Here is a 27,657-nt window from a genome sequence, read left to right as displayed (position 1 = left end):
AGTTCGAGCCCTGTGTCGGGCTCTGTGCTGACAGCTCGGAGCCTGGAGCCTGCTTCGGATTCTCTGTCTCCCTCTCTCTCTGCCCCTCCCCCACTCATGCTCTCTCTCAAAAATAAATAAACTTAAAAAAAAAAACCTAAACTTTGTGCATCGAGGGACACTCTCAGGAAAGTGAGAAGACAACCCAAAGAATGGGTTGCAAGTCATACGTCTGAAATATTGAAAATTGCAAATATTTGCAAGTCATATATCTGAAAGGGTATAGTATCCAGACGTATCAAGAACAATTACAATTCAACAACAAAGAGACACACAACCCAATCAAAAAATGTGCAAAGGGCTAGAATAGATATTTCCTTTAAGGAGATATGTAAGTGGCTGAGAAGCACATGAAAAGATGCTCAGCCTAATAAGTCATCAGGGAAATACAAGTCCAGTTCAAAGCACCGAGAGAGAACTTGTGAAGATACAGCGAGAAGGCGACCATCCACAAGCCAGGAAAAGAAGGGTCACCAGAAACCAACCTTGATGGCACCTTGATCTTGGATTGCTAGCTTCCAGAGCTGTGAGAAAATGGATTTCTGTTGTGTAATCCACAAGTCTGTGGTCTTTGGTGACGGCAGCTCTAGCTAATACCCACTCGAGTACACACGCAAGAGAGATGAAAACATATGTTAACACGAAACGGGCACGTGAATGTTCATCATAGCATTGTTCGTAATGGCCAAGAAGCAGGAACGACCCAACGGCCATCGCTAAATAAATGGATAAACCAAATAGGGTATATCTGTACAGTGGAATACTAGTCGACTGTAAAAAGGAACGGAGTCCTGACACGTGCTACAGCACGGATGAACCTCGGACACATGACGCTAAGTGAGAGAAGCCAGAACCAAAAAGCCACGTACTGTGTGAGATCGTTGTTATGAAATTTCCAGAATAGGCAAATCCCCAAAGACGGAAAGCAAATTAATGGTTGCCGGAGACTGGAGGAAGTAGGCAGCAAGAAGTGTCTGCAAATGGAAATAGCATTTCCCTTTGGCGGGATGGAAATACTCTGGAGTCTGATCATTGTGGTGGTTTCGTAATGGTGGGAATATACTAAAATGACTAAATTTTATACTTTAAAGGGGTGAATTTTGCGGTATGTGAGCTAAGTGTCAATAAGACATTTTTTTTAAATTTTTTTTTTAACATTTATTTATTTTGGAGACAGAGAGAGACAGAGCATGAACGGGAGAGGGGCAGAGAGAGAGGGAGACACAGAATCGGAAGCAGGCTCCAGGCTCTGAGCCATCAGCCCAGAGCCCGACGTGGGACTCGAACTCACGGACCGCGAGATCGTGACCTGAGCTGAAGTCCGATGCTCAACCGACTGAGCCACCCAGGCGCCCCAATAAGACATTTTTTAATGACGGTAACTTGTTCAATGTATGAAGGCAGTGAATTTGAAGGAGCTCTCAATGGCCAAATCTGGAATGAGTTAAGTAAGCAAGTAAATCATGATAATATGGGATTCAAACCTATAGAATGAGTAAATCTCCATGAGCCCATGTTGATATAAGTAAATAATTGAATAAACACGTGAGGGGGGAGGGACAGCTCTAGAATTCCAATTAATAAATGTAGAAGGAATGTCAGAAATAGGAAATCACCACTGGGCACACCGGGAGTAGTAATAGTTTCAGGTAATCGGCAGTGAGTTCTTTTTTTTTTTTTTTTTTTTTTTTTTTTTTAATGTTTATTTTTGAGAGAGAGGAGGGTGGGGAGGGGCGGAGAGAAAAGGAGCGAGAGGATCCGAAGTAGGCTCTGTCTTTGCCGACAGCAGAGAGCTCGAGGTGGGGCTGGAACTCACCGACCAGCCTGGAGATCATGACACGATCACGAGCCGACATGAGCTGACATGAGCTGAAGGCCAACGCTCAACCAACGGAGCCACCCAGGCGCCCCATCCGTCAGTTCTTAAATGGTGGGAGAAGCGTGAGGAGGGACAGAGTATTTGCATAGCCTCAAAATAGCTCCCTATGAGACCCTTATTAATTATAAAATAAAATACCGTGACTCTAAAGGGGAGAACCGTGAGAGACACCACCCTCCCCAAGTGATTGGAGTGAACACAGCAGTAAGAAGCGCACCTGGGGCCCCTGGCTGGCTCGGTCGGTGGAGCGCACGACTCTTCATCTCACGGTTGTGGGTTCGAGCCCCACGCTGGGTGTAGGGAGTACTTCAAAAGAAACGCTTAAAAAGGGCAGTGATATGCTGATGGAGAAGCGCACAATAGCAATTCCTTGGTATTTTTGCCAAAATACATATCTTCAGTCCACTTGGGAGAAAAACATCAGGCCAATCCAAACGGAGCGATATTCTACAAAATAACTGGCCGGCGCTCTTCGTGAGTGTCACGGTCATAAAAGAAAAAGAATGACTGAAGATATGGGATATGTGATCCTGGACCAGATCGTGGTCAGATCCTGGACTACAAAATGGGCATCGATGCGAAGGCTGGCAAAACTTGAATCTTGTCTGCAGATTCGTTTATAGTACTGTCCCGGTGCTAATTCCCCGGTTTTGATCGTTGCGCCCTGGCTACCTAAGGATGTTAACATTAGGAGAAGCCAAGCGAAGGGTATTTGGGAACTCTTTCAAGTGTTCTGTAAGTTTAAAACTAGTTTGGGGCACCTGGGTGGCTCAGTGGTTAAGCGTCCGACTTCAGCTCAGGTCGTGATCTCGTGGTTCATGAGTTTGAGCCCCGTATCGGGTTCTGTGCTGACAGCTCAGAGCCTGGAGCCTGCTTCGGAATCTGTGACTCCCCCCCCCCCCCCATCCCCTCCCCAGATCATGCTCTGTCTCTGTCTCTCAAAAAATAAATGAACGTTTAAAAAAATTTTTTAAATAAAAAGTTGGTTGAGCGTCCGACTTCCGCTCAGGTCATGATCTCATGGTTTGTGGGTTCAAGTACCGTGTCAGGCTCTGTGCTGACAGCTCGGAGCCTGGAGCCTGCTTCGGATTCTGTGTCTCCCTCTATCTCTGCTTCTCTCCCACTCATGCTCTGTCTCTCTCTCTCTCTCAAAAACGAATAAACATTTTTAAAAATTAAAAATAAAATAAAGTAAAAATCAAATCAAATCAAATCAAATCAAATCAAATCTTAGGGGCACCTGGGTGGCTCAGTCAGTTGAGGATCTCTTGGTTTTGGCTCAGGTCATAATCTCTCAATTTGTGGGTTCAAGCCCTGCATTGGGCTCTGTGCTGACCGTGTGGAGCCTGCTTGGGATTCTCTCTCTCTCTCTAGCTCTCTGCCCCTCCCCCACTTGCACTCTCTCTCTCCCTCAAAATAAATAAATAAATTTAAAAAATATTTTTAAAGTAATAAAAAATAAAATGGAAAATCTACTTAATAACAGAAACAAAAACTATCTAATAATAAAATATGTAACAACTGGGGTGCCTGAGTGGCACAGTCTGTTGAGCATCCGACTCTTGATCTCTGCTCAGGTCAAGATCTCATGGTTCGTGAGTTCAAGCCCCACATGGGGCTCTGCATTGATGGCATGGAGCCTGCTCTGGATTCTGTCTCTCCTTCTCTCTGCCCCTCATCTGCTTTGTTCTCTCTCCAAATAAATAAATAAATAAACTTAAAAAAAGTGAATATATCAACAAACTTCACAATTGCACAGATGTAAAAGGAGACATGAATAAATGGCATCATGTATCTTGTTCTTGATAGAAAACTAAAGACAGACTCTCTAATTTACCAATACCCTCCAGCCAAAGACACCAAGAGCACATCTATAGTTGCACAAATGGGTTTATTACCTTTGTGCTATTGGGCATCTCAGTAAAAGGGTGTTTAGGAAGGATTTATAGGATTTGGACTTGTGCTAGGTGACTTGGGAAGGGTTTAAGAAAGTGAGAGTTCTTCTTTGTATTGGAGTTGTCAGGAAGTAGTATTTCGAAGATGGGATATGTTAACAAATCTTACCTAGACAAAGGCTAAAACTGTAATTGGTAAAGGTCACTTACATTACCCAAGATGGAAGGATGTTTCATCATTTTTGTGGTTTGGACAATGTTCCTATCTTTTTTGGTGTTCACATGATTATAGAGTGATCTTGTTTTTACCTTGATCCCTCACATCACAGAATAACTTTGTTTAATGTTGATGTTCTGTGAAATTGTTCATGTGTAACAGAATACCACCGCCAACACCTGGGTGTCTGGAGGTGTGTTTCACTTTCTCAAATCTATAAATCAACTGCAGTTTTAACCTTAATTACCAGTTTTGTACATACTTGTGGTATGAAATAACTTGTCAAAACATATCTAAGTTGGGCATCTGAACAAATAAACATTACGGAAGAATTAGGAAACTAAAAAAACAAATATTGCGAACACAAAAAAGACATAAGAGGAAAAGGTTGATAAATTTACAAAAAAAAAAAAAAAATGTCACAGTTGGGAAAACAAACCACAAACTCAGATAAAATGTCTTCAACACATTTGAGGAAGGTTGATGTCCCCAGTAAAACAAACAACTCTTCTTACCAATGACATGAAAAGAACACTTTTCGAAATAGTTTTAATTTTTTGCAACAATAACGTACCACTGAAAAACATTTTCAAGAAAAAATGGCTGGGACTTTAACACAGAGACGCAGGGCTCGCAGAGGAGCCTCAAGGAAGGACTACGCCTCCCAGGAGGCTCTGCGCTGACCGTCTCCGGCCTCCCGACAGGCTCCGCGTGCTTTACGCGCCAGCTTTGGCCTTAGCCAGCGAGTGGCAGAATCGCGGCAGAGGATGGAGAGCAGCGATGAAGCGGCCGTCGAGAAATGCCGAATCCACTTGCGCCCCGGCACGCTGCGCGACGCACCTCCCGCCACGTTGCACCTTCTGCCCTGCGAGGTTCTGGTCAGCCGGCCTGCCCCCGTGGGGCGCTTCTTCACCCCAGCCATCCGCCAGGGTCCCGACGGTGAGCACTCACGACGGGACTACAGCTCCCGGCAGCCCCCGCGCCCGCGCCACGCTCTTCTCGGCGAGGAGCGGCTCGAGGGCTCCTGGGGATCGTGGTCCACTGGAGATGGCGGGAGGGCCCCAGGGAGGCTGCCCCACTAGGCCTGAATCCGGCCCTCCCTGAGGCCCCGCGCCTGTCTCCTACAGGACTGGAAGTGTCGTTTCGGGGCCGCAAACTACGCGGCGACGAGGTGGTGGTGCCGCCCGGGCTCGTGGGCTACGTGATGGAAGAAAAGGGAGAGGGGTTGGTGGGGAAGGGCTTCTCGGAGGGTTCGTCGAATGACAACGAGCAAGAGCGGCAGGAGCTGGTGGAACCCCCAGAGGCGCTGGAGCGGGACTTTGTGAGCACGGGGGCGGGTCGGTGGGGGGGGATAGGGCTGGAGGGGGGATGCGGGCGGGAGCGGTGGCCCCAATGTTTAGCTGAGCTCCCTCCCCAGGACCGGTTCATTGGAGCCACCGCTAGTTTCAGTGGCTTCACGCTGTGGGGCCTGGAGACCATCCCCGGCCCGGATGCCAAAGTGCGCGGGGCCCTAACCTGGCCCAGTCTCGCTGCCGCGGTGAGTAGATGGATGTGCCCTCTTCCAGGCCCCGTCCGTTCCTCTCTGACTTCAAGCTTATTGCCTAGGTTATCCAGAATCTTGCCCCCTTAGTGGATTTGGGGCTTCGGGGCGGGGGAGCACAATGGGACAGGTGGAGCCTGGGTCTGAATGGAGGACTGGACTGATCAGGGGCAGCATGGCTCTGACCTGTCTAGAAGGGGCTGTCATTCTGAGTAGCTGGGTCCCTCCCAGAGTAGGTGGGCCGCCCAGTCACATGTCAAAAATCCAGTGGTAGAGGTGACTCCTGTTGCAGATTCACGCACAGGTGCCTGAGGACTGAGAACCGGAACCTGAAATTGAAAGCCACCGGTCCCTTCACCCCAGTAAACCAGCTCTTCACTTTGGAGCCGCTGATTCCATCACCCCAAATAAATGAGCTTTTCACAGCACCTGTGAGTTTGTGGGCACCTTGGAGCCCCTGAGCTGGCATTGCCCTTTCTCCCACAAGAAACTTTCGTGGCTCTGGCCTATAGAAACAATTTATTGCCAAGGAGCAGTGAGGGCAAGAGAGGCCAGAATTTTGCAGCCAGTACCCACCCTCCCCCCAACTCCTACTTTACAAAAGGAATTTTTACAGCCACTAGTCCTCTGTACAGAGTGCACCCACCCCCCCAAGTCACTGTACACAGCTGCCTGGCTCCCTCCGGTCCCTGGTTCCTAGCAGGCCCAGACCTGCGGTCAGCTGACCTTGGAGTTGACCTGAGCCCCGAGCTCGCCTTGGTGCTGGGCCCCAGCCGGCCCAGGCCCTATGAGGCCCGTCCTCTCTTTATGGAGCTGTCCTCAGCCCCACCTCCCTTGGTACGCCTCCTGGGGACCCTGGAAGGGGTGGGATGTGCTGTCAGCCCCGCGTGCTTTTGTTGCCACTGCTGTGGACAGTGCCTGGTCACCACTTTCCCCTCTTGCTCCAGTCCTTGGGAGTGAAGTGCAGACACTTGGAGTCGATCCGAAGGAGACGCTTGAGCATAGCTCGTTCATGCCCATCGACGATGTCCTCCGACAGTGTGAGGATATACTGGCCCTGGAGGGGAGGTGGGGGGTGGGGTCAGCCCACGTGGGGCACGCACCCTGCAGCCCTACACAAACCTGTCTCCCCCTGCCAGCCCCTACCTTGTAGTAATTGATGAGGTTGAGGTACTGTAGAGTGGAGATGACATCCTCCTTCTTGATGCTGGTGATTTCACTGATCTCGCTGTGGGAGGGCAAAGATCAGGTTCTCTGGGGACCTTCGTCTCTGCCCCAAGCCTCCCAGGAACCCCAGGAGTGAGGACAGGGCATGCCATGCACCCCCGGGGTAGGTAGGGCCAGGCTCACTTGATGGTGATCTGCGGCCTCTCCCCACTCTCTGACTTCAGCCCCATCAGGATCTCCAGGATGGTCTGGGACCAGTAGCTCCGGTAGGATAGGAGGCCAAGGTCTGAGAGGGGCTTCTCAGGGGTCCCTGTTTTCCCTTCCACTTTGGAGAGTTCATAGCCTACGGCAACAGAGCAGGAAGGGGTGGGTAAGCAGCCACAGCTTTGTGCAACCAGTGTTTCAGAGCGTGGGTTATGGAAGTAGACTGCCGGGGCCTCATCTTGGCCCTGCCAGGTGGTCGTTCTGTGACCTGGCATAAGGGGCTTGTCTGTGGTGTCTCAGTATCCCCATAAAGAACTAATGAGCATTCACTCTTGACCTCTGCTGTGGCGGGACTTAGGGTAGAAGCCACAGTCAACTAGGAGGGATACTCAGGAGCCAGTGAGGGCTTATAGGCAGAGCAGGGGGCGGGGAATGCAGAGAAAATGGCTTAGGAAAAGAAAGTGCCTCTGATTTTCATCATTCCAGACTCTCTCTGCTAGGGTATGTGAGGAGGGAAGGCAGACCCCACCTCTCGTCTAGGCCTGAGGGTCCTTGGATTTATAGTCAAATCAGTCCCCCTAGTTGCTACCTGAGGGCCATCAGTGCTCCAGGACCAGGCTAGGCCTAGCTAGGTGCTGACACGAAGCAAGGAGAGAGGTGCCTGGGTGGCTTGGTTGGTTGAACGTCTGACTTCGGGTTGGGTCATGATCTCGCGGTTTGCCGGTCTGAGCCCCATATCAAGCACTCTCCCGTCAGCATGGAACCTGCTTTGGATCCTCCTTGCCTCTCTGTGCCCCTCCCCAGTGTGCGCACGGCATGTGGCGCACACGCGTGTTCTCTCTCTCTCAAAAATAAACATTAAAAAAAAAAAAGAAGGGAGGTAAAGCAAGGAGAGCGGTGCCAATGCACCCCCCAGGTCAGGTCATTCTTCAGCAGGTTACCTGATCTCTCCAGGGACTCCCTCCTCCCCTCCCCCCTCTGACTGCTCTGTCCTCCTCTACCCTGCTGACTACTGGGCACTGGCGGACAATTTCCAGCGAGCCCCTCAGGTGCTGCAAAAGCCTGTGTGGCTTCAGGTCTCCTGGCAGAGTCTTCATTCTCTTTCTTCCTCAGGGTCTGGGGCGTCCCCGTTACTTGTAAAAGCCCTTCGCCCTCAGTCATCAACTATGTTGGGCCATGGCCCTTTCTGCCCCACTCCTCCCTATCTTTATCTGCCAGTCTTACCCTCTTGTCCAATCTCCTGTGACTTCCACCAGCAGCCTGGTGGAGGGAGGGACAGAGAGGCCGGTTCTTTAGAGAAAGGCAGCAACGGAAGGGAACAGGGGCGAACCCGGGTTTCTACTCAACTTTGCTGGGCCCACCAGTGCATGTGGAGTCCTGACAGATCAACCGGAGGCCACACTCACCTCCTTGGCTGCAGGGAACCCCTGGCCCCTCCCCAGTGAACTTCCACCTGTCCTCCAGAACTGCCTGGAATGGGTGCTTCTGGTGCACCGGTCTGCTCCTGCTGGGGAGAACTGAGCACATCTTGGTGACCTTGACCATAACCTGTCTCCACTGAGGTCTGAGCTCCCAAGCTTAGATGCATTTTAAGTATCTGCCTGCTCTACCAGACTGAGGGCTTCCTGGGGATGTGCCACCATCCAGCATCATTCTACTAATAAAATTCCTCAAATGGACCACGACCTGGATTAAGTCAAGCCTCTGTGTCTTCACCAAACAGCTAACGCTCCCTCCCATCTCCCAGGTCAGAGCTTGGTTATCCCAAGGATTCAGTGAGTAGAGAGTTGAATGGAGTGGAGATAAGGTACTGGGAAGCAGAAGGGGGCCTTGCAGTTGGAGGAACAGGGAAGAGTTCATGTATTACGAGGGACAGAGTCCCTTCTGGGCTTTAAAGAGACTGATCTGCCTGAATCCAAGAAGCAGAGGCCAAATCCACACAAAAATTTGCTGAGTTAACGCCATTTTGACGTTTGATGACATTCTGATCATCTGTCTGCAAGGCTCAGGCAACAACTAGGGAAACGGAGGCACCGGTCCTCACCTAGAACTTGTATGACGGCACAGAAGCAGACAGATAAACAACAGTGGCTCACCTGGCCTCTGCCCGTGGCCCTCGGCAGGAGCCTATGAGTCAGATTTGGGGAAAGTTGGGTGGTGCTTAGAACCTCAGCCAAGGAGGAGTGAGGGGCTGAGAACCTAACAAACGAGCAGGGCAGTCATGCTGAGAATGGAAGAGAACCTCAGGAGAGTCTCATCTTTATTTCTGGCCAGCTCCCCTGGTGATGGGGCTGCACAGCAGGGCTGACAGTAGCCTGGCATGTCTAAGAGGGAGGCACAACAGGGGCACTGGTGCCGGGCCCGCCAGTACCCAACCCCAGCCCCTGGCCGAGGGCACAGGTACTCACTGAACTCGATCAGCAGCTTGCCGTAGCCCCGGCGCTGGTAGGGAGGCAGGGTCAGGATGCAGGCCACGTTGTAGTCTTCCGTGGATTCCTTTTCCTAGAAAGCAGGGGTGGGTGAGTGAGGAGGGGGACACAGCCCAGGACAGGGCCGAGAGAGGATCCAGGTAAGCGCTCACCTTGGAGAAGTAGCCCACGATGTGGAAGCCCTTACAGTCATACTCCGTCATGACATAGAAGAGGAAGGGATCTGTGTCATAGTACAATGTCTTATGGTCGAGAAAACACTTGGCCAGGAGACACAGGTTCTGGGAATAACTCTGCAAAGGAAAAGGCCTGTCACCATTCTGGGTACCCAGTCTTAAACGTAGTCACTTAGTTTCTTTACCCGAGGCTGATCGGTGATGAGCCTTCCTCCCTGGGGTCTGATCCATTCAATTGGTCAGGCTGCCCCTGCCACTCAGGCAGAGCGACTTCTCAGTGCTGAGCCCATATACCAGCTCCATGATGGTGCCTGACCACCTGCCTTGCTGGTGGGCTGGGCGGGCTTACCCCCGGGGCCCCATACCTCCACCTAAGTCTCGCCCAGGGGGCTTCCACTGCCCTCTGCTGTAGTTGACAACAGTCAACAAATTGCAGCGTGTTTCCAGGAAGGCAGACTGCCACGGCTTATGAGCAGCTCTACCCAGGTGATGGTCCTAGGAATCTACCTGTCCAAAACCACAACACTCTCTGGCCCGCAGTCACACCTACTGGAGGCTGACCTCCTATCTCACCATGGAGATTAGGTGTTCTGAAACTGAAAGGGAACAGCCTTCGGGTTGCCCAGCAAAATGATTAATCTTGCAGCTTTATCTCTATACACCTTTTTCTCCTGCATCCCAGACGTGGCTTTGTAACCACCTCCTGGGCACTGCCATCTGGATGCCTACATCCACATTTAACCACAAAGGACAGCAGTTAAAGCGTCTTCCTGCAAGCTTCCCCAGCACCCAAGCCAGAGCTCTCACCTGCCCTTCAAGATGCTTCTCCCTCACTGCCCTCTCTGCCCTGGGAATGACCTCACAGTCCTAACGGTCCCTCCAGATTACTCCTTCCTCCCCGCAGCCACAGACTGAGGCAGGTTTGAAGCCCAAACCTGCAGTGACCCCTACTCCTCCCCCAACTGACCTTATTCTCACCACCTGAGCTCTGCTTCTTGTAACGACCTTGCCTCATGCTCTCTGCCTTTCAGCCCAAATGGTCTTGAACCCTCACATCACCTGTACGTCCAGGCCTACCCTTCAGGACCCTACTGCTTGTGACTCCCTTACCCACCTTACCCTTGTGTCAAGGATCAAAGATGACCTCCTCTGTGAAGTTCCGCTGGCCATCTCCTCTGGGTCCTGAGCCCCCTCCCCTCCCCCCCGCCCTTTGTTTCATGACACTTATCCCTGGAATCTGAAGATACTGGCAAATCTGTTTTTTCCAGACTGTGAACACTTAGAGCCTTTGTCTAGTTACTGGTCATCTTTATACCTCCCCACACCTGCCCTACGGCAGGAACTCCATAAAAATGGGATAAACTAATCTGCTGATCAGACTGCTGTGTTCCTGAGCAGGAGGAAGCTGCTCATTTAACTCCCCACTACACCACCAATGCCAATGGCTCCCCACTGCCCCTGAGCCACAGACCTTGTTCTTACGTCCATCAATCTCAAAGAAAGAGATGGTGCCCTTGCGGTAAATCTCATTGCCCGGAGGATGTCGCAGGTCACACTTGGTCTGAGGAAGACAGGAGGATCAGAGGCAGGGGCAGAGCGGAGGGCAGCAGGCAGGCAGCCTCCTGGGACCCCTCATACCAAGTGACGCTGCAGACACTTCAGGCTACGGCCGTATTTGAGGCAGAACTCGCAGAGGTAGAGGACGGGCAATGTGGTAAGCTCCTGTGGGTACGGGGAGAAGTACCACGGCTTCAGGCGGTGCCGGCCCAGCTCAATGCACTCGATGTTCTTCATCCGGGTAACGATGTCGTCGTGGCTGCGGTCAGACACCAAGCTGCCAGTCATGCGTGGCGCCGACGGTATTCCATCTGAGCTGTCCTGGGAGTCCTGCCCAGGGCCAGTGGAGAACACCAGGTTACAGGACACAGCTCGCGTAACCCTTCCATAGCTTTCCTTGTTCAAGCCTAACAACAACCCTATGGGGTAGTGTGGTACTATATTCAGCACTTTCCAGGAAAAGAAAAGGAAACTAGGAAAATTTCCAATTGTAGTTTGAAAAAGATCACCCAGTGACTGATCTGGACCAGCTCTGCCTGGCTCATAACCCTACCTAGATCCTTCACTGCCTACAACCTCTTATTTATTCATTAAAAAAAATTTGTTTTTAACATTTATTCATTATTGAGAGACAGACAAAGACAGAGCATGAGCACGGGAGGGGCACAGAGAGGAGACACAGAATCCAAAGCAGGATCCAGACTCTGAACTGTCAGCACAGAGCCCAAGGCGGGCTTGAACTCACTGGGAGACCATGACCTGAGCAGAAGTCAGACGCTCAACCGACTGTGCCCCCCAGGCGCCCCAACCTCTTATTTATTTTTAAGCCAATCACTGAACTCTCCACCCTGCCTGTGTCCCCTCCTTTTCACCCAGCTTTCCTCTTCCCCAGACCTACCTCATCAGTGCCCAAGCAATTTGATTTTCGCTTCCGTCCTGGCTGAGCTGCCACTGCCCTACGGGCGGATCCATTCTGCAGGTGAAATTGTAGGAATGGAAAAGGTGGCTGTGAGATGAGCTTTAAAGAGGCCGCCAGAGGGGAGAAGCGAAGAACAAAACAAAGGTTTGGGGAACTTACCTGAGGAAAAACTGAGGCTGGCGCTGTCTCGCTGGGCACTGGAGTTGCTGGTGAAACCACCTCCACCTTCCGTTTCTGCAGAGAGAAACCAAGAAAGGTGGGTCAGAAGGTAGAGAAGGTGGGACCTAAGAGGAAAGCAAGGTCCCTGGAATTGCTGAGGGTACCGTTGAGCGGTGGTTGGGCTGCAGGCAGGAGCTGGAGGAGAGCGGCTGGTCAGGCTCGCCACCGGGAATGGCCTCCCGCTCCTTGGGCAGGTTGAAGCGGAGTGTGATCTGGACCGGGATTGGCAAGGTCTTCCCGCTGGCCTGGGCGGAGGCCGGCTGTAGAGATAGGTCCAGGGTCTTCCTCTGGGGTGGGGATGGTTGTGGGATGGGGAAGGGGAGTAGGGGCCCCTCAGCGTGGAGTGATCAAACCCCACCCTCTGCCCTCTCAAGGACATAGGAATAGCTACTGGACTCTGGAAGCTACATCTGCAATTTGGCCCCCATCCTTTGCAAGCTGAAGCCAGAGTGGAAGGGTGTGGACTCCTACCCATCCAGGAGCCCCTGAGGCCAAGAGATGAGAAAAGTAGGAGGCAGGAGAAAAAAGGTGAAGCACGGGACCTACTCACCACCTCTCTCTCTGGAGAGCCGGGGCGGGACCCAGGAAGTCCGTTCTTGGTGGGGGTCTTGGCCTCTTTCTTGGGGAACTGGATCTTCTTTAGGTCCAGCCGCTCGTGGGTCACCCATTCATCCAGGCGTTTGTTGACTGTAGCAGTGGGGATGGCTCAGGAAGGAATGCCAGAGGCTGCCTCCCAACCCCACCCTGCAGCCCTACCTCACCCCAACCTAGAACTCACAGTCAATATAATGAACGTAGAAAAGCTTGCGGCCACTGATGTCCTTCACACTCAGGATCTCGGCCAAGGCTGTGGGAACAGCACAGGCAGGAGCCTTAGACGAGCCAGGCGATGAGGATCCACCCTCCTAAGACCTGATCTCCACCCCCAGACTGGATCCCCAGCACTTGGAAGCCTTCGCCCAAACCCCTTTTTAGTCACCAAGTGCCGCCCCCTCTCCAGGCCCCGCCCTGTCCGTCTCCGAGCGGCTGAGAGCCACGCCCCTCCTGGGTATCTGCGCCCCGCCCGCCCCAGGATTATAGAGGCCCCACCCCCTCCCGAGGGTTCGGTTGACTCCCTCCCGCCCCTCGCCCTCAGGTTCCTTAGCCCCGCCCCCCGACGTCACTCACGCCACTCATCTTCGTTGTCCTGGTTCCGCCGAAGCACGGGCAGGCGGCAGCCCTCGATTATCTCCCCCTGGGGAGACAGCGCGGCGCCAGGGTCGGCTACTGGGGGGCCTCGGGTTCTACCCACCTCCCCTGGCTCCCTCCGCCCCGCCCCGGGCACCGGACTCACCACCTCCGCCATCTTCCCTCCCTCCACTGCCACTTCCGGCCCCTCTGGGAGACGTCACTTCCGGGACTGATCGCGCTGTAGGCCCGCGCCTCCTGAAGCCGCTTTAGAAGACGACATTTAAGAGACACCGCTATCCAGCTGGAAGCAGGCCGGCGTCCCGTTTGGCTGGCGGGAGAGTGGGGTGTTTTAAATGAAGGCCTGGGTCCTAGGTGGAATCCCCGAAAGGCGCACAACGATTGGAGGAAAGCTGAGTCCGTCACGTGACGCCCACCGGGTGCGACGCCGATCACGTGGTTACGGCGCGGGTCACGTGGGTCTGGGTTTGCGCTTCCAGGACGCCCGGGCTCGAGCGTCTCCTCGTGGCAGCGGGAGGCGTCGCCGGCAGGGACACAGCCTGCTGGGCGCCGGGGGCGGATCTGGGGGATTGGGAGGCTGGAGAAGTGGGCGGGACTGCTAAGGGACCTCAGTGCCTGGCCGCTTGTGGACGTACTTCCTTAGAGATGGGGACTCAGATTTGTAGGCATATTCTTTTGTATATTCGTTTTCTAATTTTAAATGTAATGTATTAATCATTCATAGAATCAACAGATATTTAGTGATCCCGTAGCATCTGCCAGGCACTACTCTAGGAGCCTGTAATACGTTAGCGAATGTGTGAAAGAAACCGACCTCGCGGAGCTTACAGTCTTGAGGATTGGGAGGAAAAAGAGAGGTATAGATAAAAAGTGTATTTAAAATTGGGGCGTCTGGGTGGCTCAGTCGGTTAAGCATCTGACTCCTGATTTCGGCTCAGGTCATAATCTCATGGGTTCGTGGGTTCCATCTCTGTGCTGACAGTGTGGAGCCTGCTTGGGATTCTCTCTCTCCCCTTCTTTCTCTGCTCCTCCCCCACTTGCATGTGCGTTCTCTCTCTCTAAAAAAATAAATAAACTTAAAAAAAAATGTTTATCCAGGGCCAGCTGTGGATCACAGCAGAGTTTCAGTCCCTGCCGCCTTGTCAAAGTCACCCGTGACCCCCGTGGTAATCCCATGGCTGCTTCTTGGTCCTCTCGTGAATGGTATTTGGCACAGTTGGTCATTCTCCAGTCCTTGAAACACTTGCCCTTGTTTCCAGGATACCAGACCCTCCTGGTTCCCATCCAGCTTCCGTGGCTGCCCCTTATCTCCTCTGCTAGTTCCCCTTCCTGTCCGTGACCGTTAAATGTTCACAGGCCCCAGGCTCAGTCCTGGACTTCGTGGCTTTACATAACATTCACATGCTGAGGTTTCTCAAACTTGTATCTTCGGCTTAGATCTCTTCCCCAACTCCGCTCTCGCTGCCCGTTCAGCATCTCTGCCTGGATGTCTAGGGGTCATACCCAAAAACAAACTCCTGGTCTTCCTTCCTAACGGTCTCCTCCCACTCTCTTTCTTGTCCCTGTCAGTGAAAATTTTATCCATCCGGCTTCTCAGACCAAGAACCTTGAAGTCATCGGACTTGACTTCTCTCACATTCAGTCCGCCAGCAAATACTTGAGGCTGTACCACTTCTCTCTGCCTTCACCACTGCCAGCCTGGGGCGAGCTACCGCCATCGCCTCCCGGAACTGTTGCAGAAGCCTCCTACCCAGGAACGAGAGGGATCGTTCAAAAATATAACTCACACCGTGTCACCGTGATGATCAGAATCCACCAGTGGTTCGTCATTTACTCAGAGTAAAACCCCAAAGCCCTGTATAAACCAGTCCCATTACCATCTGCCGCTTCTTGCTCCGTTCTACTCTGCGACTCATACATTCTACCCACACGGGCCTCCCTGTGTTTCCAGGACATAGGAAGTTCCTTTCTCTGGTCCTTTGCTGTTTCTTTCCTGCAACACTTTGTCTCCTTTTATCCACTTGGCTTAGTCCTCACCTCATTCAAGCCTTTGCTCACATGTCACCTTCCCAGTGAGGCCACCTCTGACCTCCTCAGTGAAGCCTGCCCATCCCCCACCCACCTCATCTCCCCGCTCCTTACTTCATTGTCCTGCATAGAATTTTCACCAGCCATTGAGCCATATAGTTTCCTTATTTACTCAGTACTGTCTTTCCCTCACTAGAATGTAGGATCCAGGAACACAGTATTTGTATTGTTTTGTCCAGCGCTATGCTCCTGGCTTCTAGAATAGTGCCTGGCTTACAGGAGGCATTCCATTAAAACCTGTCAAATGGATTAAGCACATGATTTCTCCAGGGAGCCAGAGATGCAGACTGACATTTACTGCAGAGAGTGATTAGTCTCGTAAGATGGGAAGGAAACCTAAGCTCAGAGGAGACAGATCCAGGGAAGGATCTCAGAGCATCTGATGTTTGACCTACAGTTTAGAGGATGAGCAAGTGTTAGCAAGAGAAGGGGCTTGGGGGACATTCCGGGAAGGGAGGACGGCAACAGCAAAGAAAAACAGAGAAAAGAAACAGTTGGCGAACAGGGCATCGGGCATTCAACAACATTAATTGAGCACCACCTGTGTGCCGCAGCCCGCAGGAGCAACTTGAATGAAAACAGATGAGGCCCCTATTCTAGTGGGTTGGACGTGAACAGTTAGCAAAAGAAAACAAAAACAATCCCCTTGGGTAGTGGTAAGTGCAGTGTCGATGATAAAACTGTCATCCGGCGGGGAGTGAGGTGCCGGTCAGTGCGGACCTCTCTAAAGGGCTGTCAGTCAAGATTGCTAGGCCCCAGAGTCACGCAGTGCCTTTCTTCTTGGTCCGCGCGGCCCCAAAGGCATGCAGGGCTTCAGGATGGCTTCGTCTGAGGACTCGACCTATCACCAACAACGAAGTTTCTGTCTTTCCACTCCAGCCTCCTCGTGGTTACCTTCCTTCTACATTAGGGTGGGCTCTTCTCGCGATCGCAGGACAGCTGCCCCCAGCTCTAGGACCTACATGTGTCCCAGGCCATGTCCAAGGAGAAAAATGTCTTCCCCGGCCGTGGGATTCCCTCAGAGTGAACCGTTATGGGGCACGTGTCTCTGCCTCAGCCAATGCCTGTGGCCAGCAGGGAGAGGAAGAAATGGCCATTGAGGCAGCCATGACGGCCACTGCAGGAGATGACATGTGACCTGAGACCCAAATGAAGAGGTAAATGAATGAATAAAGAAGATGGGGTGCAAACACACAATGGAATGTTACTTAGCCATGAAAAAGAATGAAAGCTTGCTATTTGCAACAACACGGATAGAGCTAGAGTGTGATGCTAAGTGAAATAAGTCAGAGAAAGACAAATAGCCGTACGATTTCACTCGTGGAGTTTAAGAAACAAAACAAATGGACAAAGGAAAAAAGAAATAAAAACATTGATTCTTTAAAAAAAATTTTAGGGGCGCCTGGGTGGCGCAGTCGGTTAAGCGTCCGACTTCAGCCAGGTCACGATCTCGCGGTCCGGGAGTTCGAGCCCCGCGTCGGGCTCTGGGCTGATGGCTCAGAGCCTGGAGCCTGTTTCCGATTCTGTGTCTCCCTCTCTCTCTGCCCCTCCCCCGTTCATGCTCTGTCTCTCTCTGTCCCAAAAATAAATAAACGTTGAAAAAAAATTAAAAAAAAAATTTAAGTTTATTTATTTTGAGAGAGACTGAGACAGCATGAGTTGGGGAGGGGGAGAGAGAGGGAGAGAGAAATCCCAAGTTCGAGCCCCGCGTCAGGCTCTGTGCTGACAGCTCAGAGCCTGGAGCTTGCTTTGGATTCTGTGTCTCCCTCTCTGTCTCTCTCTGCCCCTCCCCAGCTCGTGCTCTGACTCTCTCTCTCTCTGTCTCTCAAAAATAAATAACATTTAAAAAAATTTTTAAAGAAAAGGTAGAAAAGCTTAAATAAAAATGAAATAAAATTATAAAAAACTATGAGCTTATGTTTATTTGGTGAGGAAGATAGCCTCTGGAGGGGAACCAGGGGGTGCTGCAAGGAGGAGAAAGGAAATTTCTTTAGGACGTGCATTAGTTGGATACTCTCGGTTGTAAATAACAGAAAACCAAGAGTAAACTGCTTTACTAAGCCAAATATCTTACCTCCTTGGAGGTGGAGCAGCCCCAGGACTGCTTGGCCCAGTGGCTCAAAGATGGCACCACCAGGCACCCAGGTTTATTCCATCTCTCCAGGTCACCAACCCAGTGGGTTGGCTTTGTTCTCTAGGGGATTCCCTTAAAAAAATTTTTTTAACGTTTATTTATTATTGAGAGACAGAGTGACACAGAGCATGACCAGGGGAGGGGCCGAGAGATGGAGAGACGTAGAATCCGAAGCAGGCTCCAGGCTCTGAGCTGTCAGCACAGAGCCTGACGCAGGGCTCGAACTCACAAACCACGAGATCGTGACCTGAGCCAAAGTCAGAGGCTTAACTGACTGAGCCACCCAGGTGCCCCTTTAGGGGATTCCCTCTAAAGCAGTAGGAAGCCTACAGTAGTCACTGGGCCACATCCTTCTGCTTTCACACCTAGCGTTTCCGTGCAAGAATTCCTTCTTGGCATCTCTCAGGAAATGTGTTTTCCTGGATCCTAAGCAGGGTCAATTTCATGGGGATGTGACCTGTGCAGTTACACAGGGCCTAGAGCTGAAGAGGGTCCCACACTTAGTTTAGCATTCAGTTGTTGCCATCTTGAAAATTCTTAATAACTGGGGCGCCTAGGTGGCTCAGTTGGTTAAGCGTCCAGCTCTTGATTTCGGCCCAGGTCATGATCTCATGGTTCAGGACATGGGGTCCCGTGATGGGCTCTGCATTGACATCTCGGAGCCTGCTTGCGAGTCTCCCTCCCTCTCTCTCCCCCTCTCCCCCTCTCCAAATAAACATTTTTTTAAAAGTCTTTGTTAGGTTGAGGCACCTGGGTGACTCACTTGGTTAAGCAGTCAGCTCTTAACTTTGACTTAGGTCAATGACCTCACGATTCAGGGGTTCAGGCACCGCATTGGGCTCCGTGCTGACAGGGCAGAGCCTGCTTGGGATTCTCTCTCTCCCTCTCTCCCTTCCCCTCCCCCCACCCATGCTCTCTTTCTCTCTCAAAATAAATAAATTAAAAAAAAAAAATCTTTGTTAGGTCACTGGCTGATTGTGCTCTCTGCTGCTTCCCCGCTCGTGCTCCCTCTCTCTCTCAAAATAAACTTTAAAAAGAGAGAATTCTTAATAACTTTTAAACAAGGGCCCCACAAATTGTGTGGCGAGTCCTGACCCTGAAAAACAAAAGTCAGGAAAAGGTATCACAATTCCCCCACAACAGTTAAAGCTTAGTGGTCAACATGGAGACATTAATGCTTCGAAAGAAGCTGCTGATATCAAGTCGAAAGCAAATGCAGAAATACGAGTTCATAGGAGAGAAGTCATCATGATGAAACTAGTTTCACTTACAGTCGTTTCCATACTGTTAAGTGTGGTTTCGTGGCCCTGCCTCTGCTAACAGGGAGGCATTCTTTCTTTCTTTTTTTGTTTAAATTCTGGCAAAATATCCATAACCTAAGACTTAACATTTCAGCCACTTTTAAGTGTGCAGTTCAGTGGCATTAAGTACATTCATACTTTGGCACAACCGTCACCGCTGTCCTTCTCCAGAATATTTTCCGTCACCCCCAACGTTAACCCTCTACCTATTATACGATCACTCCCCGCTCCCCACTCTTCCCAGCCTCTGGTAACCACTATTCTACATTCTCTCTCTCAGAATTTAACTGCTCTTGGCGCCTCGTATAGATGGAATCATACGCTATCTGTCTTTGTGCGTCTGGTTTGCTTCACTTAGAGTAACGTTTTTAAGATTCATCCATGTTGTAGCGCATATCAGAATCTTATTCCTTTTTAAGGGCAAATCACATTCCAGTGTATGGATACTAAGTCTGTGGGCAAACTATTCTTTATACAAATCTTATGAATGGTGTCCCTAAGAAATAACACCTTCTGGAAGTAAAATAAGTCCTTAAGTTGGTCATTTTGACCTAGGATTCCACGCAGTACTTTCAATCTTGTTAGGAGATCCAAATGTCACGTTATTCAAATACCACCCAATAATGTTCACTGGAGGATTCTGACATTGAAATAGCAGCTGTAGGCTACGGCTCCTTGCGAAAACTTTAAGAAGAAAAACGCAAAGAGATGAAAAAGATGTGAGTGCTATGAAATGCTCCAGCAGGAAACCAGAAACTGATCCGAAATCTAAATTAACGATACTGATTTCAACAGAAAAACCAAAATCAGGACCAGGAGACAAAAGATTTTCTTCATTAACAAAAGGAAATGGGCAGGGTGCCTGGGCAGATCAGTCAGTTGAGCGTCTGACTCTTGATTTCAGCTCAGGGATGTGGGATTGAGCCCCGTGTGGGAATTGCACTCAGCATGGAACCTGGTTAAGATTCTCCTTCTCTCTCTGCCCCTCTACCGCGCTCCGGAGCACGTGAGTTCACGCTCTCTCTCTCTTTCTCTCTCTCTCTCTCTCTCTCTCAAATGAAAAAATGAAAAGGAAAGGGGCTTGTATGAAGGATACATGCCTGAGTTGAAGTTGCTTGCGGATGCCCTTTTAACAATTTGATCAAGGTCAATGCCAAATGAAAGAAAGGTTTTTACATCTGGAATATTTGTTAACAAACAACTGTCAAGACTATCAGAGAGGCAATTAATGCTTTGTATGTTTTACATTTTCATTTTAAGAAGTGGTAACTTCTAAATATTAACTACTAAATACTTGTATTTATTTCTCAGTAATTGGCTTTTAATTGACCTTGAACTTGTTCACTTCCCTTCTTTTTATCTTTTCCATCATCAAATGTCTGAATCAGGTAGAGATTTTTTTTAAGTTGATTTATTTATTTTGAGAGAGAGTGTGCATGTGAGCAGGGGAGGGGCAGAGAGAGAGGGAGAGGGAGAGAGAGAGGGAGGGAGAGAGAGAGAGAGAGAGAGAGAGAGAGAGAATCCCAAGCAGGCTTCTCACTGTCAGTGCAGAGCCAGGTTCAGAGCTTAAACTCATGAACCGTGAGATCATGACCTGAGCTGAAATCAAGAGTTGGGCGCTCAACCGACTGAGCCACCCAGGCGCCCCTGAATCAGGTAGAGATAATTTTTACTTGTCATTGGCACATATGGTCTTGTGATATATTGGTTCATAACGATAAATCTTTCAAGCATATGTGTGCGCGCGCGTGTGTATATATACATATATATATATATACACACGCGCGCGCACACACACACATATATTTATTTATTTATTTATTTATTTATTTATTTACAGAAAGCTCTGAAACCTTTCATACAAGTCTATTATAGGAAAATAATTCAGGGCTCCTGGGTAGCTCAGTCGGTTAAGCACCAGTCTCTTGGTTTCAACTCAGGTCATGATTTTGAAGTTGGTGAGAGTGAACCCCGCATCTCCTGCCCAGTGGTCACTGTTGTAGCCCCTCAGACCACTCCCCGAGTCTCTCTGCTGAGGTGGGGGTCTGTGCTCCAGGGGCTCCTGCCCCATTTTGGCTCTGGGTTTCCCGGAGCAGGGCTGGCGGCAGGTGGGTTAGTGGATTGAAAGGTAGGGTCTGTGTTCAAATGATGTCTCTGCTAATCCTTGGTTCTATGGCTTGGTTAAGTCCCCCAAAGCTCTGACCCTTCATGGGTCACCCGTCAAATGGGTACAGCACCTAACCCCATTCTCAGGCAATTGTGGGGTCAGATTCATTCCTCCTGCAAATGTTCATTGAGAGCCTCCTTTGTGCAGGCACCATGCTGGCACTGGGGAAATCGGGACGGGCGATGCAGAAGCGGCCCCGGCCCCACAGAGCCTGAGTTTGGGAAGGTGGGGAGGGAAACACACATGTCATCAGATGACAAGCAACCCCAGCTGTAAGGTCCAGAGGAAGAGTCATCTGGGCTGAGAAAGCATCGAGGGGGCAAACAGGAAGAGCAGTGAAAGGTCAGAGGGAGGGCCCCAGGTGGGAAGGAAAGTGTCCCGGACTTAGTGCGAGACACCAGCTCTTGTCTGTCTCAGCCTCTAGGGGGCCTATCCCCTTCCCACCTCCTTTCTTTCTCTCACCTGTGTCCTCCCCATTCCCCATGTATGATCCTGCCAAACCCACAAGTTATTTTGTATCTTTCACAATATTTGATATGTTAAAAAAATTTTAAGTTGTTTGTTTATTTTGAGAGAAAGAGCATGAGCAGCGGAGGGGCAGAGAGAGGAGGACAGAGGGCCTGAAGTGGGCTCCATGCTGATAGCAGCGAGCTCGATGTGGGGCTCAGACTCACGAACCGTGAGATCGTGACCTGAGCCGAAGTTGGACGTTCAACTAACTGATCCACCCAGGTGCCCCCCAGATATACTTTTGGCTTAAAAATATTTCTATTCTCAGGGTGCCTGGGTGGTTCAGCCGTTTCAGTGTCCAACTCTTGATTCCAGCAAAGGTCATGATCTCACAGTTGTGAGATCAAGCTCCGCATTGGGCTCTACACCGGGCATGGAGCCTGCTTGAGATTCTCTCTCTCCCTCTCCCTCTGCTCCTCCCCTGCTCACACTCACAAGCACGTGTGTTCTCTCTCACATATATATGTGTTTCTATGTCAATTCTCTGATTATACACAACCAATACAAGGCCTGGCCCACCTCCAACAGTGGCACCATTCTGTTGACTTTGCTTCTCCGGAGCACATGATGAATACATGGTCATAACATGTGTGTTTTTATGGCTATAGGATTGTGAGTATGTGCAGACATTTTTGTTTGGTCTCATAGTCACTCTTAGTGCTTTGAGCCAATCAAATGTGCTTTTCTCACTCAGCAGCACCTCATGGGACCCCCTCCAAGCCTGCTTCACTCGTTAATGCCTGTAATATTACACAGGAGGAATTCAGCTCTCTGGGGTCTTTTGCTCTGTTCTTGGTTTTATGCCAACATGAACACAGCTACAATAAATCCCTCAGAGTCTAAAAGATCAATTTCCATGAGTGGGATCACTGGGTTGAAAGAAAATTCGATTTAACTCAATAATAGCTCTGTGTGTGTGTGTTTTAAGCAACATACCTTAGTGCAATGAATGATATACTTGGATTATATCCTGTTGATATTACTTTATGGCTAGAATTTATTTTACATTGTTATTTCTTCTTCTATTTTTTCTCACTTAAAGTAAATTTTATCTACAGATGCCTGGGTGGCTCAGTCAGTTAAGCATCGGACTCTTGATTTCAATTCAGGTCATGATCTCACAGTTCGTGGGTTCAAGCCTCACATTGGGCTCTGTACTGATGGTGTGGAACCTGCTTGGGATTCTCATTCTCCCTGTCTCTCTGCCCCTCCCTCTCTCTCTCTCTCTCTCTCAAAATAAATAAGTAAACTTTAAAATAAAATAAAATAAAACAAATCTTATCTATCTTAAAAATGTTGAGTAAAATTGATGTTGCAGAAAGAATCCCTACTTTTGCCACTTATTAGCTACCTGATTGGATAAGTAATTTAACTTCTCTGGGCCTCAATTTCCTAATCTATGAAGTATGAATAATTACACCTCTTTCAACTGGTAGTTGTAACAAATAACCACCAAATGTAAAGGGCTCAGTAGAGTAAGCACACAATGAATAGTAGCTAAAATAAACTTTGTGAATCAAAGACTGTTTGTCTTGTGATGTCATGGGGCCTTAGCACTGCTGAGGTCTTTTGAGGTTTGAGAACCTCTTCCTAGATCTCTTTTCGGGGGGAGTGGGAGACCAGGTGCTTTTTGGGGGGTGTGCATGGGTGCAGAGGCAAAAGGAAGTTCAGGTTTGGAATAGTTGATGATGAGGACTGGAGAGGGAGCTGCCCACAGGATGGGCTGAAATCAGGATGCAAAATATCTTCATTGCAATAGTCAGGAGGCTTCTAGTGTCCTCAGAAGATGGATCAAAGAGAGAGTAGGAACTTTGCTGGGCAGAGCACGGGGGCCTGGCTGGAAGAGGATGTGCAAGAGAGTTGCTGGTTAAGAGTAGTTTAGAAGTCAAGATAGAAGTTGCTGCTATGGGGTAGGCTGACAAACAGGCAACACAGGAGGAACAGATGGGTTTTGTCTGTGACATTAAAGAGCAGCCATCTATCATTCATCCGTCCATATCTGTCCATCCATCCATCCATCCATCCATCCTTCTATCCATCCATCCATCCTTCCATCCATCCATCCACCCATCCTTCCATCCTTCCATCCATCCATCCATCCATCCATCCTTCTATCCATCCATCCATCCTTCCATCCATCCATCCACCCATCCTTCCATCCTTCCATCCATCCATCCATCCATCCATCCTTCCATCTATCTATCTATCCACCCATCCTTCTATCCTTCCATCCATCCATCCATCCACCCATCCTTCTATCCTTCCATCCATCCACCCATCCATCCTTCCATCCATCCATCCACCCATCCTTCTATCCTTCCATCCATCCATCCTTCCATCCATCCTTCTATCCTTCCATCCATCCATCCATCCATCCTTCTATCCATCCATCCATCCATCCATCCACCCATCCTTCTATCCTTCCATCCATCCATCCATCCACCCATCCTTCTATCCTTCCATCCATCCATCCTTCCATCCATCCTTCCATCCATCCTTCTATCCTTCCATCCATCCATCCATCCTTCTATCCATCCATCCATCCATCCATCCTTCTATCCATCCATCCATCCATCCATCCATCCATCCATCCTTCTATCCATCCATCCATCCATCCATCCATCCATCCTTCTATCCATCCATCCATCCATCCTTCCATCCATCCTTCTATCTTTCCTTCCATCCATCCATCCATCCATCCATCCTTCCATCCTTCCATCCTTCCATCCTTCCATCCTTCCATCTACACAGCATGACAGCACTGTTGAGAAAGCAGAGAACCTTTATTTTCTCCATAATTCATCTTAATCTCTGTTTTGAGATCTGTCATACCTGGGGGGTGGGGAATCTAATCTCAGTAATTTTTGTGATGTGGACATGAATCTACAGTAGAGATGGAGGGAAACAGGGCTTACCTGTAGCTGTAGTGTTGGTCATTTGACCTGCTGGTTGAATACTATAGCCCTCTTTGGAACAAGAAATATTACCAGCAAGAAAGAGAGACATTTTATAGTTGTAAAGGGATTATGTCATCAAGAAAACATGAAAGTCCTAACTGTACGCATTCAAAAAAGAGTTTCTTTTTTATTGTTTATTTATTTTTAAGAGAGAGAGAGTGGGGGAGGGACAGAGAGAGAGGGAGACAGAGAATCCCAAGCAGGCTCTGTGCTGTCAGTACAGAGCCCGACTTGGGGCTCAAACTCATGAACTGTGAGATCATGACCTGAGCTGAAATCGAGAGTCAGATGCTTAACAGAGCCACAAAAGAGTTTAAATGCATAAAGCTAAAACTGACAGAACCAAAAGGAGAAACAAAAATCCACAATGAGAGACCTAGCACTCATCTCTCAAGAACTGATAAAAAACAAACAAACAAACAAACAAACAAACAAACAAAAACAGGTACAGAAAATATCGGTAAGTATATCGAAGACCTGAACAACACTATCGACCAACTTGACCTAACTGATATTTGTGTCTGTTCCCCCTAGTCAGAATGAAGACTTCATAATACATGGGGCTTTGGGTCCTAGATGAGTCTTGCTTCAGTAGTGAGGAGTGATTAGCCCCAGACTAAATGCTGCTCTGCTCCCCCCTAATAGATCTTTGGTTTAATTAATCATATATAGTTAGTCTTTGTCCTGGTTCCTGGCACAGAGCTCCTAGAACACTTGGAATTTACTGAGTGATAGAAATGTTTCTAGATATTCATAATAAGCCCCTTTCAGTGATACTCAAATCTGTGTTAATGAGGTGACTTTTGGTGGACCCCTGAATAGCTTCAGGATGGAAGCTGGTAGCCAGAGGAGCCAACGATGTGATTAGAGTGTTAGAACTGTTAGCCCCACTCCCAACCCCGAGAGAAGAGAGAGGGACTAACGGTTGAGTTCATCACCAATGGCCAACAACTTAATCAATCATGCCTACATAATGAGACCTCCATAAAAACTCTTAAACAACAGGATGCAGAATTCTTCCAGAGCAGTCAACCCCAGTGCTAGGAAGGTGGTGTGCCCAGAGAGGGTATGTAAGCTCTGTACCCCCCTACCTTGCCCTTTGCGTCTCTTCTATTTGTTTGTTCCTGAGTTAGAGCCTTTGTAATTTGTAACAATTACAAATACACCAGTAATTATAAGTAAAACACTGTCCTGAGCTCTGTGAATTCTACTGAATTTTTGAACCTGAAGGAGGGGAGGTCATGGGAACCCCTCAAATTTGTAGAATGCCAGGTAGAAATGTGGGTAGCTTGAGCGTCCCATTTGCAACCGGCATCTGAAGTGAGGGCAATCTTGTGAAACTAAGCCCGTAACCTGTGAGGTCTGTGCAAACTACAAATAGTGTCAGAACGGAAATAAATAGTTGGACATTCAGTTGGTGTCAGAGAACTGGCTGGTGTGAGGGAAAAAAAGCTCTCCAAATCTTAAAAGCAAGACTCAAAAGGATCAAACCATTTCCAAGTAATTTAACTGTGTCCCAAAACACGACTCAGGAATATCTAAGGGAGGGGGTGCCTGGTGGCTTAGTTGGTGAAGCGTCCGACTCTCGATCTCGGCTCAAGTCATGATCCCACAGTTCTTGGGATCGAGCCCCACGTCTGCTGCTTGAGATTCTCTCTCCCCCTCTCTCTCTGCCCCTCCCCGCTTGCTCTCGCTATCAAGATAAATAAATAAACTTAAAAAAAGAAACTGAATTGGTAAATTAAAACTTTCCCACACATGGAATGCCAGGTCCAGTTGGTTCACTGGTGAATTCTATCAAAGTTGAGGTAGAAGTAATACCAATCCGCCACAAATTCTTTCAGAAACAGAAGAGACATTTCCCCGCTCATTTTATAAAGCCGGCATTACCCTGACATGAAAACCACACCTATGGTAAGGAAACAGTACGTTCACAAGTATCCCACACGAACGGAGATACAAAATGCTTTAGCAAATGATATCAAATCATCCCTTTTTTCACCACATTTATCTCCACTTGATATATTGCCTCCGCGCTTGGTATCTTATACTCGTACATGTGTCTTCCGAGTAGAATATAAGTTCCCCGAGTGCGAGGACTTTGTTTCGTTCATGGCTCTCCTCTCCGCACCACCATCCCAACATTTAGAACAGTGCTTGACCAATACTAGATGCGAAATAAATATTTGTTGGCTGATTAAATGAGAGATGGATTCCCAAGTGCTTTCAAGAGACACATCGTTTCCCTTGTGAGCCCAAGTACAAACAAAGATAATGGGGCACATTTTAAAAACAGATTAAAATGAGTTACCCAGTCCTGCCCCACGCTTACACTATTCTGTTTTTATTGATTGATTGATTGATTGATTGATTGTTTTAATGTTTGTTTATTTTTGAGAGAGAGAGCATGAGCGGGGGAGGGGCAGAGAGAAGGAGACACAGAATCCGAAGCAGGTTCCAGGCTCTGAGCTGTCAGCACAGAGCCCGATGCGGGGCTCGAACTCATGAACAACGAGATCATGACCTGAGCTGAAGTCAGACACTTAACCGCCTGAGCCTCCCAGGCACCCCTACACTATTCTGTTTTTAAACGTCACTAGATATATGCCATTAATTTATTAGTAAAGGTTTACTTCTTTATTTTGCTAAAATATACGTAGCAAAATATTTTTCATTTTAAGCGCTTGTAAGTGTACAACCGAGGGGCATAAATGCATTCACAGTGTTGTAAAACCATCCGAACTATGCATCTTTTCCATCATCCCCAATGTCATCTCTGTGCCACGAACAACGATTCCTCGTTTCCCTTTTCCCACTCCTGCTAACTTCTATCTTGCTTTCTGTCTCTATGAGTTTCCCTATTCTAGGTACCTCATGTAGGTGGAACCAAATAATACTTGTCCTTTTGTGTCGGGCTTTATAGCATTTAGCATAATGTCTTCAAGGTTCATCCGTGTTGTAGCACGGGTCAGAATTTCCTTCCTTTTTACGGTTGAATAAAATCCCATTGTATGTTTAGACCGCATTTTGTTTACCCATTCATCTGTTGATGGACATTTGGGTTGTTTCCG

The 27,657-nt window shown here is 49.0% G+C and overlaps 2 protein-coding genes across 6 annotated transcripts; one reads left to right on the top strand and one right to left on the bottom strand.

Annotated features, from left to right (window-relative positions):
• The first annotated feature begins 4,731 nt into the window (after positions 1-4,731).
• RNASEH2C (ribonuclease H2 subunit C) lies at positions 4,732-5,998 on the top strand. Its single transcript, XM_045486785.1, has 4 exons — positions 4,732-4,969; positions 5,158-5,351; positions 5,448-5,567; positions 5,863-5,998. Exons 1-4 carry the CDS (start codon positions 4,798-4,800, stop codon positions 5,887-5,889), a joined length of 513 nt encoding a protein of 170 aa, XP_045342741.1. The 5' UTR covers positions 4,732-4,797; the 3' UTR covers positions 5,890-5,998.
• A 72-nt stretch (positions 5,999-6,070) lies between these two features.
• On the bottom strand, positions 6,071-13,817 carry KAT5 (lysine acetyltransferase 5). 5 transcript variants are annotated; one of them, XM_045486781.1, is made up of 14 exons: positions 13,575-13,817; positions 13,409-13,475; positions 13,020-13,088; positions 12,792-12,928; positions 12,346-12,501; positions 12,182-12,256; positions 12,002-12,076; positions 11,185-11,433; positions 11,018-11,107; positions 9,523-9,663; positions 9,350-9,443; positions 6,921-7,080; positions 6,717-6,798; positions 6,071-6,627 (listed from the first exon to the last, which is right to left on the bottom strand). In XM_045486781.1, the coding sequence occupies exons 1-14, from the start codon at positions 13,584-13,586 to the stop codon at positions 6,493-6,495; spliced, it is 1,542 nt and encodes a 513-aa protein (XP_045342737.1). In that variant the 5' UTR covers positions 13,587-13,817; the 3' UTR covers positions 6,071-6,492. The 5 variants fall into 5 exon arrangements, with proteins under 5 accessions (XP_045342737.1, XP_045342739.1, XP_045342736.1 ...); XM_045486783.1 differs by lacking the exon at positions 12,346-12,501 and having other exon boundaries at positions 13,575-13,780; XM_045486780.1 differs by having other exon boundaries at positions 13,409-13,760.
• Positions 13,818-27,657: the final 13,840 nt, after the last annotated feature.

The sequence above is a fragment of the Leopardus geoffroyi genome, chromosome D1 (assembly GCF_018350155.1).
Source record: "Leopardus geoffroyi isolate Oge1 chromosome D1, O.geoffroyi_Oge1_pat1.0, whole genome shotgun sequence".
NCBI classification, from domain to species: domain Eukaryota; kingdom Metazoa; phylum Chordata; class Mammalia; order Carnivora; family Felidae; genus Leopardus; species Leopardus geoffroyi.
Note: the sequence above shows the minus strand (reverse complement) of the source record. Positions and strands in the feature narration are given on the sequence as shown.